The 15,846-nt window shown below is 37.2% G+C and overlaps 1 protein-coding gene across 2 annotated transcripts in view; it reads left to right on the forward strand.

Moving 5' to 3' along the window:
• Psd3 (pleckstrin and Sec7 domain containing 3) overlaps positions 1-15,846 on the forward strand; it is a 460,032-nt gene that overhangs the window by 222,506 nt on the left and 221,680 nt on the right. For both annotated transcript variants that reach the window (XM_055618704.1, XM_055618706.1), the window contains one exon: positions 12,907-12,996. In XM_055618704.1, the coding sequence (XP_055474679.1) occupies positions 12,907-12,996 (90 nt within the window). The remainder of the gene's footprint in view (positions 1-12,906; positions 12,997-15,846) is intronic.

Genomic DNA, 15,846 nt, shown 5'->3' on the forward strand with positions numbered 1-15,846 from the left:
TGTGGATGAGAACTGATGTCTTATGTTGTTATATCTTTTTTCTTGATTAGAGTTCCCAGCCATAATGGCTTCTACCATACTCTCATAATGTAGAACTTCTCACCAATACTGAAAGTCCACAGAAGCACAGTAGGCTTGGATCTAGAAGTGATGAGTATTTTTAGCTGAGATGTTTTTACCATTATTATGTTTTTAAAATATCTGCTTATTACCAGAAAGAGTTTATATGGACTAGACTAAGACTCTTGCCTTCGGGTGTGGAAGGTTTCTACAGAAAAATGTCATGGTTTGATACTTTTTAATTTTAAAATGACCTTTAGAATGCAGTGCCACTCACTATCATGTTGGCAACTGTGTACATTTAATTGGAATGAATCCTTACTTAAGTATGTGAAAGTTTAATTATGCAGTAGTCAATTTCATTCACTCTGTGACCTCCGAAAATGAAACTTTTTCATTTTCCTATCTGCTTTTTCATTTTAGTTTACTTCTTAGTATTCCACCCTGTTTGAGAAGAGGCTCCCATGAATAAAACGTGTCACAGATAAACTTTGGAGTCTGTGGGATCATTTAGTAGCTTTAGAGGATCTCATTTATATATTTCATAATCATTACTTTTCTTTGTGAGTTTTCACACTTTCGTAATAAGAAAGGCAGATGAAACTCACTTTCAAGTCAATTTTGTCCTTCCTTCCTTCCTTCCTTCCTTCCTTCCTTCCTTCCTTCCCTTGAATAGAGGAAGGGTAATAAGAAAGTGATTGACAGCTCACTGGACCTGTGCTCTCCATGATTTAATTCATTTCCTCTTATGACAGCCAAGTGAAGAGGAAAATCAAATCTCTGTGTTTTGACAGAACTCAATGTATCTTATTTCCTCAGAATTTAAAAAATAGTATTTTAATTATGTATTGGTAGACTCTATTCTTAGGGCATTTCTCCAGCTTTGCTCTTAGAATGTATTTATACTCTTAAAATGTTTGAAGATCCAAATAGAGGTATTTATTTGTTTGTGTGTTTGTTGGTGTGTTTTAATACACACTGCTTTATAGACTGAATCTAATAATACTTTAAAGTCATTATTTGATCACTAAAGCCCACTAAATGAACAGCCCAGTTTTTATGATCATGAATTCTACTTTATGACACGAGAAAATTGGGTGGAAACAGTACCTAATGTGAGTCCTTTTGCTGTACTATTTGGACTACTAGAGAATTGCTGGATTTTCAGATTTGCTTTTACACGTAATCTGTTGCGATATGTAAAAACTTACGTAGCTTCTAGAATTCTTTAGTAAATACATGTGAAAGAATGTAAGTGAGACAATAAATGCTTTTAGTATTAGGACAAAACATGTTTGAGCTTATAGAAACCTGGAACAGGACCTCAGAACTGAAAACTGTTTCATATAGTGCTTAATGTCCTTTTACCACATTAAGTGGCAATATATTACAGGGAAGGTGGAGAGATCCCACCAAGATTTCAGCTACCCTTAATGTTGGATTTCATTTTTAATTTTTTAAAGACAGATTGTCTGTGTAGCCCTGCCTGTACTAGAAATTGCTAGTAGACTAGGCTGGCCTCGAACTCAGAGATCATCCTGCCTTTTACTACTGTATAATGGGACTAAAGATCGGTGTAAAATAGCAGTAAAATAACAATTTTGATGGCTGAAAAAGGCAAGGCATCATACTATTAACTATTTTTTAAAAACATGGTAACACATAATCCGTGTGTGAAATACAGAGTTTTAATGAACTTTTCTCATCTGGACTGACAGAACTCCCTCAGGAGCCAAAGACCACCTAACAAAAACCCCATTACCAGACATGAGAAGACCTCTTTTGAGTTGTTGGCCAGGGCTGTCTAAGAGACTGCTTTGAAGATGTACAATGGAGTCTTCTTTGCCCACCAATGGTGTATCTAAAAAGATGGACACCTGAGGGCAGCATAACACAGTTATACTTCCATGATATAGAGGCAAACAAAACAAATTCAAGACCTGAGCTTTATAGCAGTGCTAGTTAGCTGAAATAATTACCAAATCAGTAGTATAGTTTCCATCATGTATTGTAACATGTTGGAGGAGGTGGAATTGTTGTGTGGGAGGGTATGCTGGCTGTGTTCTAATATCTCAAGATTTATGAAGCTGGGTTTTACCCACAGACAATGAGAGCTGTTAGTTTCTCCGAAAGCACGTTTTCCACAGCTCCAGCTCTTAACACTAAAAGTAATGATCATTCTGCTTAATTCTTCAACTCCTAACTTGGAATTGATGCTGTGGTCTACGTTCATGGTGGATAATTTATTGAGAATCCTGGCTCAACTAGTAGTGTTCTATAGCTCAGAGACTACTAGATCATAGTTGAAACTTTATAGAAGGTTCCATTTCTTTGTCTGGAGCAATATTCCTTTGGCTGAGGTTTTTTTTTTTTTTTTTTTTTTTTTTTTTTTTAATTACAGCTTGGGTAGTTTTAGGAACAAGAGTCTTCAAATTCCCACCCCCTTTCTCCCATTATATTACAACAATTGAGGTCTGTCTATTTATTTGTTTGTTTATTTGTTTATTTATTTATTGGTGGAGTGGAGGAAAATCCACTAAGGGAAAACCTGAAATTAAGATTAGATCTATTTGGATGCTCACTCTATTTTCATGCTTAACTCATAGTAAGTAATTGATGGGCAAATATTAATCACTGGCAAAAATTCATCTGAGTTTTGTGTGTGTATAAAGTTTTATTGGAACACATCCACACCTACTTTTAAAAGTCTTTATATAGAGATGACAATGTTGAACAGTTTTTATAGGGAACATATGGTTTGCAAAGCCTGAAATATTAGCTCTCTGATCCTTTACAGAAATTTATAGAATTTGTGTGTTTAAGACTTATTTATTTTTTGCAATTTATTCACTTTGTCTCCCAGCTGCAGCCACCTCCCTTGTCTCCTCCCAATCCCATCCTCCCTCCCTCCTCTCCCCCTATGCCATTTTCCTAGTCTACTAATAGGGGAGGTCTTCCCTTCCTTCTATTTGACACTAGCCTATCAGTTCTCATTAGGACTGGCTGCATTGTCTTCCTCTGAGGCCTGACAAGGCTGCACCCAGGAGGTGTTCAAAGAGCTGGCCACTGAGTTCATGTCAGAGACAGCCCCTGCTTCCCTTACTAGGGCACCCACATTATTAAAGCTTACATCACATATTAACTATATTTAAGACTTCTTTAAAGGCTGGAGAGAGAGCTCTGTGGTTGAGAACACTTGTACTTACAGAAAACCTGAGATCAACATCCCCAAATCTATACGGCATCTCACAGCCATCTGTAACTCTATGTCTAAGAGATCTAGTGTTGTGGAATTATTAATATTTAATATTGATTCATATAATTATTAAGAAATATAAAGGAATTAATTATTCTAGTAATATTAATTAATGCTGGTTATTAACTCAGTAGCAGTTATTCCTTAACCCGCTATTATATAAATAAAAGACACAGAAACCTATTAGATTTTTGATAAGCCTTAATGCACTGGGGCTGGGCAGATATTAACCCTCTAAGTTATCGCGTCTACTTCCCAGCCAAAACCTCCACAAATACTTGCATATTTTCCATTCGGGCTGCTTCTCTCCACCATTCCAATCCTTAGAGCAAGTTGCTCCTGGCCACCTTCTTGTTCACACTAACTCATGGTGACCTGCTCCTATATCTCCTCTCTCTTCCTCTTTCCTTCTTGTGGTCTCCCTGTCTTCCACCTCCAAGCTTGTGAACCTTCACTCCATCTACCCCTTTTCTGCCCAGTCCAGGCTGTAGACAACTTTATTAGCCAATCAGGGATAATTTGGGAGGTATGGTTTCACACAATGCCATTTTGGAAACTTGAGAATTTACTCATAGGACAATGAAGATCTTGGGGGCAAGAAATTAACAATTGAATACATAGTAGCTACAGATCAACAGGGATGATCTAGTGACCAGTATAACATTTTTCTCTCACAAATAAATAAATAAATAAACAAATAAATAAATAAATAATAAATAAATAAATAAATAGTAGGTGGATGAATGGATAGACAGACAGACAGACTGACTGACTGGTAGATAGGCTTAAAGAAAGTCTCCTGTATAACTACCTTCAGTTTGTATGTCTCCTTCCTCAATGTGAGATTTAAACTGTTCTCTTAACTTACAGTTTGAACTAGGACTATTCAAAAATATTTAAATTATTTTGTTTTGAAAACAAACTATCCAAAGAATTCCCTAAAAAATTTAACATGTCTTTAAAACATACCTAGAGAAAAGACTCTTTTCTATTAAAAGAAATCAATTTTAGGGGCTAGAGTAATGGCTGTACTGGTAAAAGTCCTTCCCGTTCTTCCAGAAGACCAGAGTTCAATTCCTAGCATCCATATTAGGCAGCTCACAACAACTTATAACTCCATGTGCTGGAAAGTTTGATGTCAACTCGACACAAGCAAAAGTAACTGAGAGGGGGAAGCCTCAATTCTGAAAATGCCTCCATAAGTTCAGGCTGTAGGCAAGCCTGTAGGGCATTTTCTAAATTAGTGACTCATAATGGGAGATACAGCCCATTGTCCCTGTTACCATCCCTGGGTACTTAGGTCTATAAAAAAGCAGGCTGCTCATCACAGCAATAGAAAGCCTAAAACACTCAGCTCCAGGGGATCCAGTGCCCTTTTCTGGTCTCCACTAATAGCCTGCACACCCATAACATAAAATCACACACACGCACACACACACACACATACACACACCAAAAAAATATTTTTAAAAAATACATTTTAATATAGCAATATTATCAACATAGATTATAATCTTCAATTTATTCAGTGAATCTTTAATTGAAGATCTTTTTTTTTCATTAATATTCTTTTCCTGAAGATTGCATCTTGATCATTTAAACATTTATGGTTTTGACCTGTATAATATTTGAGGGTTTCAAACAAAATGCTTAACTTTTGTGGTATTTCCTGTTTGCATACTTTCACTTTCTAGGTTTGGATTAAAGTCTTCCTTATCTCCAAGGGTATCACCTGCAAAGCCATTGCAGATTTGGGAAGACATCCATCTCTATGTCTAAATGAGTCAGGAAGCCTTTTCAAATTTTCAGTCTTTACTGACCCCATGAAGAGAGACTCAGGTGATTCACCAACCCTTGTTTCAGAGGGGCCTACCCTTCTTCAAAGTGTTAAATGAACTTGGGAAGAGAATGAATAGAATATCATAGTTTATGGGCATCTTTGTTATGCCTAAGAACTCATAAGATACAGAATCGGTAACTAGAGGTAGCTTTACCAAGTGGAATTTTAAAATTCATGGACTTTATTATAAAGAAGCATTCTTGATGAAAGATAGTATTATCTGTACTCTCCATTAAATATTTTATGAAATTTTGTAGAAGGAAGGATGTGTGATATACATGCCAGTAAGAATTAAAATTGACTGACTTGAGCCTTTACCTTTACCTCTGAACCTTTATTAGAAGAATTACCAGTAAGCCAGAAAAAGACAACAAAGGGCAGTGATAACAAATTCAACTAATTGGACATTCAAAGGTACTTGGACACAGAGAAAGCCATATGTTTTAGCTTTTTTTCTCTGTTGATAAAAGAAATTGACACACGGTATACTGTGTGATTACACTATGCTTCTGTCCTGTGTAGTCAGTCGAAGGCGTAGCCAATACTACATCAGCTGGGGATTGATTGTAGTCCTCTACTTTCTGCATATGCTCAAACCTTTATCCTCTAGTCTCTTATAGAAATAATAGCTTTTATATTTTTGCACACATATCTTCCCTTATGATTATCTAAGATTCGAATATTCTCTTGATTAATTATAATATTAATAGATTCCCCTAAGTACTTTTTCCACTGAAGTTTAGTTGATTCTAATGAGGAAGAACTTGAAGGCTGTGCAGGTCATTCCCAATTGGAGTTTCAAAGTTTATAGGCATATTCAGTGGGTACCTTTATTACCACTGTGGACATGGTATAGTCATCGCTGAAATTATACCAAAGGTACTACAAAATGAATAATTAAAATAAATGTGGATTTAGAGTGAAGCATGACTTAGAACCATTGGCAAACTCTCGGTTCGTGTCGTTCTGAGTCTCTGCTTATTTGGCTCAGTGGCCAGCTAATAAGTGGACAGAGAGTTCCTTAAATATCAGAAGTTTTTGTTCATGAAAAGCTACTAAAAAATAAAAATCAACGGTGGTAACTGCAAGGGGATAGAAGGAGCTACAGCGTTGCCAAACTATTTAACCTTCAGTTATTAATGTAGGAATACAAGGAAGTAGTATGTCCCGTACAGAATATGAGAGTATTCCCTAAGTTTCCCTCTCCTTTCCAAACAGTAAGAGATTGAGCCATCTACTTCTGTGAGCAAAGTAGACTTCAAGGTAGTGTTCTTTTACTAGAGACAAAGTAGGACATTTTAAAATAACAATAATGAAATTCAGTAAGAAGGTATAACATTTTGAATCAATATAGGTATCCCAGATATTGCAATAAAGTAGTATTTAATTTTTCCCCCCTGGCATATGGAATAAAACCATTGTAGGCACAGTGTTAGAAAAGACCTAGGAAAACTTTTTGTTCTTTTGTTCTTTAACCTCTAGCTCCCAATTCAGACCTCCTAAAAGTTGCTGTTTTCTTTGTAAGAGGAGATTCTGATAGAGAGCTCTTCATTTGTTACGATTTTCGTGGTGATACTGTTTTTTTGTTCAGAGGTAACTCTTTGTGAGTTACTGGGTAGCCACAGAATGTCTCCGAGACAGCAGGTCTGTGATTAAGAGGTTGGGATTTCCATCCTCTGTCTCATATGTACCGGCCTACTTATAGAACAGAATTGGGCTGAAGTTTGAGTTGCCTCTAGTGGCAGTGTGTAATCAGCCACGAGTGTTATAAAGCTGTTCTAGAAGCCCACAAAAGGATACTCCTCTCTCATTCTTGGAAGTCCATGCTCACTTTTCCTTAATGAATTTGCTTTAGCTCTGCTACACATTACTTGCACACACACATACTCATGGGGAGAAGAAAGTCAGAAACGGGGGGAGGGAGAGGGAGAAGAAAAGGGTGGAGGAGAGGGAAGAGAGAGGAGAGAAAAATGGTAAAGACAGAAATGTGCCAAGTAGTTGAATGTCTAAGCCCCATAAAGAACAGAGTTCTCTGTGCTTGATAGCCGTTAAGACCTGTCCTATATATTTTTTCCCAGAGTGTATCTGTATTCATGTGCCATATTGTAAAATAAGAGACAAATGTTAGTGTGTTGTTGAATTTTATAAAGAACAGGGCAAAAATAAGTCAATAAATGGAAAAAGATTTAAACTATACAAAGTATATTCTCTATAAAATGGAATGAAATAAGGGACTGAAAGAAATTTGTGAAGTTGAATAAATAATGGGTCAAAGAAGAAATTTCACAAAGGAAATGGAGAAGTAATTTTAGATAAGAGTAAAAACCATTTTTAAACATTCTTTTAGGATACAACTGTAGCAGTACTATATGGCAAATTTGTTGTAAGGACCATTCAGTATGGAAGAATGCGTGTAAACCATCTAACCCATTTAGAAACAAATAATGTAATAAACCAGTGAAACTAAAGAAAAAAATAACACATGGCAGGCATACAGAATGGAAGGACAATAAAAATTAGTGGATTTATAGTTCATAGACTTACTTTCCTGTGATATTTTCTTCCTTTTTTTAAAAAAAATTAATGATTTTTTTCTTATTTGATGTGCATTGGTGTTTTGACTGCATGTGTGCTTGTGTGAGGGTGTGAGATCCCTTGGAATTGGACAGTTGTAAGCTTCTATGTGGGTACTGAGAATTGAAAGTTCTCTGTAACAATAGTCAATGTGCTCTTTACTACTGAGCCGTTTCTCCAGTTCCGTATCAGTGACATTTTCAAACCAGATAAAAAGAGAAGACTCATATTACAAAAGACAGTACGAAAGGGAGGAAATTATTATTGATTGGTTTTGTAGAAATAAAAGGATACTAAGTAGATAGTGAATAGTTATGTCAACCGAATAGATAATTATGTGAAATGGAAAAACCTACTGAAAGTCAGGAAGAAGTATAAACTCTGGGAATAGACCTTTAGCAAGTCAAGTTAGTAATTAAAGATCTTTCTACAATGAAAAGCCCATTACGTGAGTGTAGTTGTAAAGTATATCACAGATGTAAAAAAATGGAAGAGGGACAGTTCTCAGATCCTTCTGTAAGAACAGTATTAACCTGATAGCAAAACAAAGATATCACAGAATATTATCCTTTATGAATAGCCTATGTTTAAAAAAAAGTCAAAACACATCAATCCAGCAACATATCAAATGGTTAATACATCCTCAGGCATCTCTGAGAGATATCTTTGTTTCCGGGCCATAATGAGTTGAGTATGAAAATACTGTGATTCACCCATCTTTTTGATTTCTCAACCTTAAGAGTTATACTTACATTATAGCAGACCATTAAGTTTGTAATAGCCATATGTCCCTAAACCAGCATATGTTCCTTAATTAAAAATACTCCATTGCAACGGGGCTATGGTGGTGCATGCCTTTAATCCCAGTACTCAACAGAAGATCTCTGAGTTCAAGGCCAGCCTGGACTACAGAGTGACTTCCAAGACAGCCAGGGCTATGTAGAGAAACCTTAATGACAACAAAACCAAATAAACAAACAAAAAAGAAAACAAACCAAACCACAAAAAACTTAATTGCTAAAAAAATGTTAATGATAACCTGAGCATCTTGCTGGGACAAGGTTTTGCCTTTTTGTTGATGTCTACACACTACACAGGCCTGTGCTTGCTGAAATTTGGGGTAGCTCTGGCAGTTTCTTCTTTTTTGTATTCATTTTTTAAATTCATTATAATTTATTCACATTGTATCTCAGGTGAAGCCCCCTCCCTCATCTCCCGATCCTGCCCACCCTCCCTCTTCTCTTCCCATGCTCCTCCCCCAGTTCACTGATAGGGGAGGTCTGCCTCCCCTTCCCTCTGACCCTAGCCTATTAGGTCTCATCCGGAATGGCAGCATTGTCTTCCTCTGTGGTCTGGTAAGGTTGCTCCCCACTCAGGGGGAGGTAATCAAAGAGCCAGCATTGAGTTCATGTTAGAGATAGCCCCTGATTACCTTACTGGGAAACCCACTTGGATACTGAGCTGCCATGGGCTACATCTGTAGAGGCGTTCTAGGTTATCTCCATGCATGGTCCTTGGTTGGAATCAGTCTCAGAAAAGACCCCTGGCCCAAATTTGTTGGTTCTGTTGCTCTTGTCCCCTCCAGGTCTTTCTGTCTCCCTCTTCTTTCATAAGATTCCAAGCACTCTGCCAAAAGTTTGGCTATAAGTCTCAGCAACTGCTTCAATACCCTGCTGGGTAGTGTCCTTAGTCATCAGGAAAATGCAAATCAAAATGACCCTGAGATTTCACCTTATACCCATCAGAATGTCTAAGATAAAAAACTCAAGTGACAGTACATGCTGGAGAGGATATGGAGAAAGGGAACCCTTCTCCATTGCTGGTGGGAATGTAAACTTGTATAGCTACTTTGAAAAGTAACCTTTCTCAGAAAGGTTGTCCTTTTCTCAGAAAATTAGGAATAGTGCTACCTCAGGATCCAGCTGTGCCACTCCTAGGCTTATATCCAAAAGATGTTCAAGTATACAACAAGGACATTTGCTCAGCCATGTTCATTGCAGCTTTATTTGTAATAGCCAGAAGCTGGAAACAACCCAGATGTCCCTTAACTGAGGAACAGATATAGAAATTGTGGTACATTTACACAATGGAATACTACTCAGCTATTAAAAACAAGGGAATCATTAAATTTGTAGGCAAATGGTGGGAACTAGAAAAGATCATCCTGAGTGAGGTATCCCAGAAGCAGAAAGACACACAGGGTATATACTCATTCATAAGTGGATATTAGAAATATAATATAGGCTCATCATACTAAAATATGTACATCTAAAGAAGCTAAGCAAGAAGTAACACCTTGGGTAAGATGATCAGTCATTCAGAAAGGCAAGTGGGATGGACTTTGGAAGAGGGAGAAAACAGAAAACAAGACAGGAGCCTATCACAGAGGGCCTCAGGCAGTTTCTTGCAGTTCAATGACAATGATTAAATTTAACATGTTGGTTGACTCAAGAGAGTTGTATCTGCAGTGTGCAAAAGTGTAGGATCGTCTTTCCCTTGTAGTAGAATATATTTCAGAATCAGGGTCAATGTTTTTTCAACTTCTATATGTCAGCTTTATCAATTTGACATAGCATAGAGTAATCTGAGAGGAAACCTTCAATTGAGTAATTTATCTGAACAAATCGGCGTGTGGCCATGTCTGTGTGGGATTGTCTTTTGGTGGTGGAAGGCCATCCCATTGAAGGACAGTACCATCTTAGCAGGTAAGCCTGAGCACCACAAGACAGCTAGTGAAGCCGTGAACCCGTGGGTAGTGTTGCTCCATAGTTTCTGAGACATGTTCTTACCATGAGCTTTTGTACAGGCTTCCCACAATCATGGACTATGAACTGGAAGTATAAATAAAATAAGCCCATTTTTTTCCGTAAGTTTCTTCTTGTCGGTCTCTTAGCACATCCACAGGAGGAAACTGGAATGCCTTGTCTTTGATTCTCTAGCCTAGGTCTTTGTTGTCATGTCAGTAATGATGCAGCACTTTCCTCAACAGCGGGCTTAATCTTCAGGATCCATATTCTTTTTGATACATGAACAAGACCAAATGTTGTTTGCATGGTTTTGTCCTGATTATAACAAACCTGTCCTCTCTCTTGGGCTCTATTGCTAATTCTAATTGTGTTGCTATTCCTAGCACACCATTGAAATTTTAAACCCCCTAAAGTGTTCTGAGGAATCTGAAACCAGCTTCCTCCAAACTCATGTTAACTTTCAGAATTTATTAAAAATCTCATTATCAGTCACCTGAATGGTGAATCCTTTCTAGAAGGTTCCCACATTCCTTTGCCCAAATGTTCCAATGAATCACTGTGTGATTTTATTTATTTCTCCTGAACTTATGCTTCGGGCTGCTTTTTGGTAAAAGTTTACTCATTAACCTGAGTTTACTTATAAACATGGTTTTATAGTTAGAAGAATTTTTTCTAGTTTTATTTGCAATAAAACTACAGTGTGAAATGAAATATGAGTTTTCATATGTTAAATATATTTTAGGATGATTTGTACTGTGTAATAATTATTAACATTTATTAGAGGTCAAATAATGTTCAAATTCATAAAAAGAATTTGAATTTCTCAGACATGTTAAAATATTTTTGTGTGACTAGTGATTGAGTCTCTATAAAAATTTTAGTTAAAAGCAAGACTTTTAAAAGACATAGTTGCTTTGTGATAATTCATTTTTATCTTAAGTTCTTGAAACATAAGACGGCTTTGCCAAGTCATATTGAAATGATTTGATCATACCTTGAGATACCTTGGTTAACCTAAGAAAGTATTATGAAAATTGAGTCTGTCATTTTTAGTACACTATTGCAAAGTATATTTTAAAATTAAATTTCTTCTCTGTGCTTCAAGTGAAAAAAAAATCAAAACTTCAGAAATGCAAACTTACTTCCTTGGAAATAACTATTGAATAAGTTGACTGGCAAGGCTTGTTCTTAGTGTCAGTCTATTCATCTAGTCTTTTGTATGAAATTTGTGTCTAGTTGCTGATGGAAGAAGCAAGAATTTTGACAAAACAATTCTAGCACTTCCACTTTAAATATTTAGATAGCCTGGATGGGTGAGTCTTCTGAGTAGAAAAGGGAAGGTGCGAGGTAATTGCTCTGAAGAAAAAGGCTGTGTTCTGGAAGCTGGGGCTCTGTAGATGCACTGCTGTAAAACTGTCAGTGAGGCCCTTATACTCTTTATGTTTGGGAGCATGTGGCTTGAGTCATTCTGACTACTATGGTTCAAATCACACCTCTGCCATTTATGAGCCAAAACATTAGCTTTGGAAAGCATAGCGTTACTCATAAAACTGTTGCATACAGGCATATGGATGTTACTGCTCCTTGTCTTCCCTTCCACTGCATATTGCCAGAAATGCTCTGCCCTGTGTCCATCTCTCGCGGCCTGCATCCCGCCCCTGCATGTGATAGAGTACTTTTGGTTCTGTGCCTTTTCAAGATTTATTTATCAAGTGAGCAGCTTTGAAAGATTAAGTGACTCTGGAGCCATACTGAGGTTTGCTTATTGCATTGGAAGAGGGAGGTGATGCCTCTCTTTAGATGGAAGGGGCAGATACACTTTTGTGTATTATCAAAAATCCCCTTTTCTGAGGCATACAGGCTCACTATAAAAAAAGCATCCCACTGTGTGTACAAGTGTCATTTGCCCCTATTCAGCTTTTTGTGGGAACTGCAGTTCAAGCAGCCAGTTTGAATAGTATTAACATTCTGTCCTATTATTGTTAAGCGTGAATTCCTGTTTGTCTTCCTTGGGAATCATTATCTATGCTGGTAGATAAGACAACTTGTTAGCTTCAAAGTGGATAAATCAGAGGTCCTTCAGTGTAGTCAAAATGTAAGGAAATACAAATATTCATTCAGCTAAGAAATAACATTTTAATCCATGTTTTAAGTTGAAACTTCATTATACCCTGTAATAACCTGTGTAAATGCATCATCATTTTACAGATTTTTGTCTGGGTTAAAATAAAGGTTTAGCATAACTGCAATTTATACAGTATGACAAATTAAAAATCATAAAAAGCCATGTTTCTATCTTAAGTTAAATTTTATTGTATCACACACACACACGTTCAAAACCACCTCAGCGACTAACTCTGTTTAACCACATTTTAAAGAATTAATCTTAACTCTGTAATGTAATTATAATATATTTTTCTTCATTTCAGAATATTGGAAAGAAGATGACCTGCCAAGAGTTTATTACAAATCTCCAAGGAGTAAATGAAGGTGTGGATTTCTCCAAGGATCTTCTGAAAGTAAGCACAGGACTATTGGTTTTCAAACAGACTTATGTTTATATTTACTGCTACTTTGAGCTAATGATTGCTGAAGTTTCGAAGCTTTTTGTTTTGCTTTTTATTGGTGATATTTAAGGTGCTATTGAGCCTATTTTGGTGATTCAGATTACAAAGTTTCTGGTGTCAATAATTTTTTTTAACTTTTATTAATTACACTTTATTCATTTTGTATCTCCCCATAAGCCCCTCCCTTCTCCCCTCGCGGTCCCCCCCTCCCCCCCCCCCCCCCCCCCCCGCTTTCTGCAAGCATGCCTCTCCCCAAGTCCACTGATAGGGGAGGTCCTCCTCTCCTTATTTCTGATCTTAGTCTATCAGTTCTCATCAGAAGTGGCGGCATTGTCAGGGTTCTAGGTTATCTCCACGGATAGTCCTTGGTTGGAGTATGAGTCTCTGGGAAGTTCCCTGTGTTCAAATTATCTTGTTCTGTTGCTCTCCTTGTGGAGTTCCTGTCCTCTCCAGCTCTTACTATTTCCCACTTCTTACATAAAATTCCATTCACTCTGCCCGACAGTTGGCCATCAGGCTCAGCATCTGCTTTGACAGTCTATACTGCAGAGGCTTTCAGAGGCCCTCTGTGGCAGGTTCCAAGGTTGTTTCTTGTTTTCTTCTTCTGGCTTTCAGAGGCCCTCTGTAGCAGGTTCCTAGGTTGTTTCCTGTTTTCTTTTTCTTGTGATGTCCATCCTCTTTGCCTTTCAGGATGGGGATTGAACATTTTAGTTAGGGTCCTCTCTTTTGCTTAGTTTGTTTAGATGTACAGATTTTAGTGGGTTTATTCTATGTTGTATGTTTATATGAGTGAGTATATACCATGCGTGTCTTTTTGCTTCTGGGACAACTCACTCAGGATGATCCTTTCCAGGTCCCACCATTTACCTGCAAATTTCATGATTTCCTTATTTTTCATTGCTGAGTAATACTCCATTGTGTAGATGTACCACAGTTTCTGCATCCATTCTTCAGTTGAGGGGCATCTGGGCGGTTTCCAGCTTCTGGCTATTACAAATAAAGCTGCTACAAACATGGTTGAGCAAATGTCCTTATTGTGTACTTGCGCCTCTTTTGGGTATATGCCTAGGAGTGGTATGGCTGGATCTTGAGGAAGCGCTATTCCTAGTTGTCTGAGAAAGCACCAGATTGATTTCCAGAGTGGTTGTACAAGTTTACATTCCCACCAGCAGTGGAGAAAGGTTACCTCTCCAGCATGTGTTGTCACTTGAGTTTTTGATCTTGGCCATTCTCATGGGTGTAAGGTGAAATCTCAGGGTTGTTTTGATTTGCATTTCCCTAATAGCTAATGAGGTTGAACATTTCTTTAAGTGCTTCTACAGTCTGAATTACAGGAAGTAAAATGGAGAAAATAAGGAATTATGGACTAGTGGGTGATACCAGTAGCAGTGAGCAGTTTTTGTGTCACAGAGGTTTAGTTACTTTAGAAACACGCTTGTGCAGACTTCTGGAAGCACGTTCGACAGAACTCATTCTCAATCACTGGGACACTCATCTGCCTCTGGGAATAGATTAAATTCCAAGCAATTGTGAAGTGAGTGAATTATTTGCAACTGGCTTTATTATTGGTAACATTCATCATGTTTTCATCAGATTGTTTTCAAGGAGACAGAATCAACTTTGACAATCAGAGATTTTACAGCATTATAAATAAGTTGCGTTTGATCAAATATTAAATAATAATTGCTGTGGAATATGAATATTTTAGAAGTAGGGTACAAGACATGTATGTTAAGAGTGTGATTTTTACAGCTCTCTATTCAATCCTGGTCTTTGCTTTAAAATTTGGTACATACAGCTTTCTTTTGAAACCAGTCACTTTGGAAGAATTACTTAAGAATGGAAGCACATTTGAATCATGCTGTGAGATGGAAATGTGCTTTTGGAGAGAGGTGTCCTTCCTTATATTTTATGTAACTTTTAATTTATTTTTGTGGTGTATGGTAATCTAGGGCCACACTGCCAAGCCATATCACCACTCGTGTGCAATGTATAAAGGGGAGCCTTCTGTCAGATTTGGAGAAATTAAGGAAGGTTATAAATATGGTACTTTCAGACTCTAGAGCATAATGATTTTAATGCAACCTATTTTATAATCTATGTGGTGAAAATTTCAAGAAGAAAGGTAGTTTTGATTTACTATAGAATAAGATTTTTTTTAGTTAAAAAATAAGTACATTCTTTTCTCCTTTCCAACCAGTCCCTTTCAAGTATTTCTACTGCTTGCTCTCCCTAGAAATCAGGCCTCTTTTTCTTAGCTATTACTGTTATATCAATGCAACCTGCTCAGTTCATTTAGTGTTACTTGTATGTTTGTGATTTCGGTGGTTTAGAGCTGTCCACTTCTTGGATAACCAGTTTGGGGGTAATTCCTGGGAAGATAATTCTCCCACTCTTAGCCATTCGTTAGTTATATATAAACAGTTTCCCCCTCCCCAGTGGATATGGCCTTGTAAGATTTTCCCCTATATGTTACCATACCTAAAAAAGTCCAACAAGATTTTTTAAGATTGCTTCCTTACTGAGTAGATGACATTTCTGAAGGTACAATTTCACATGAGTAGGAAATAAAGGGTGTAGAACTTTGGCATACTGAGTGTGTTGTGCACACTCTTGAAGCTATGGTGCTGGCAGGTCTTTTGTTGTGTTTTTTCTTTTTATCCTTCCTTTCATTCTTTCTTCCCTCCCTCCTTCTCTTTTTTCCTTCCTTCCTTCCTTCCTTCCTTCCTTCCTTCCTTCCTTCCTTCCTTCCTTTCTTTCTTTCTTTCTTTCTTTCTTTCTTTCTTTCTTTCTTTCTTTCTT

Source organism: Psammomys obesus, unplaced genomic scaffold (assembly GCF_907164565.1).
Source record: "Psammomys obesus unplaced genomic scaffold, mPsaObe1.curated_primary_1811, whole genome shotgun sequence".
NCBI lineage: Eukaryota > Metazoa > Chordata > Mammalia > Rodentia > Muridae > Psammomys > Psammomys obesus.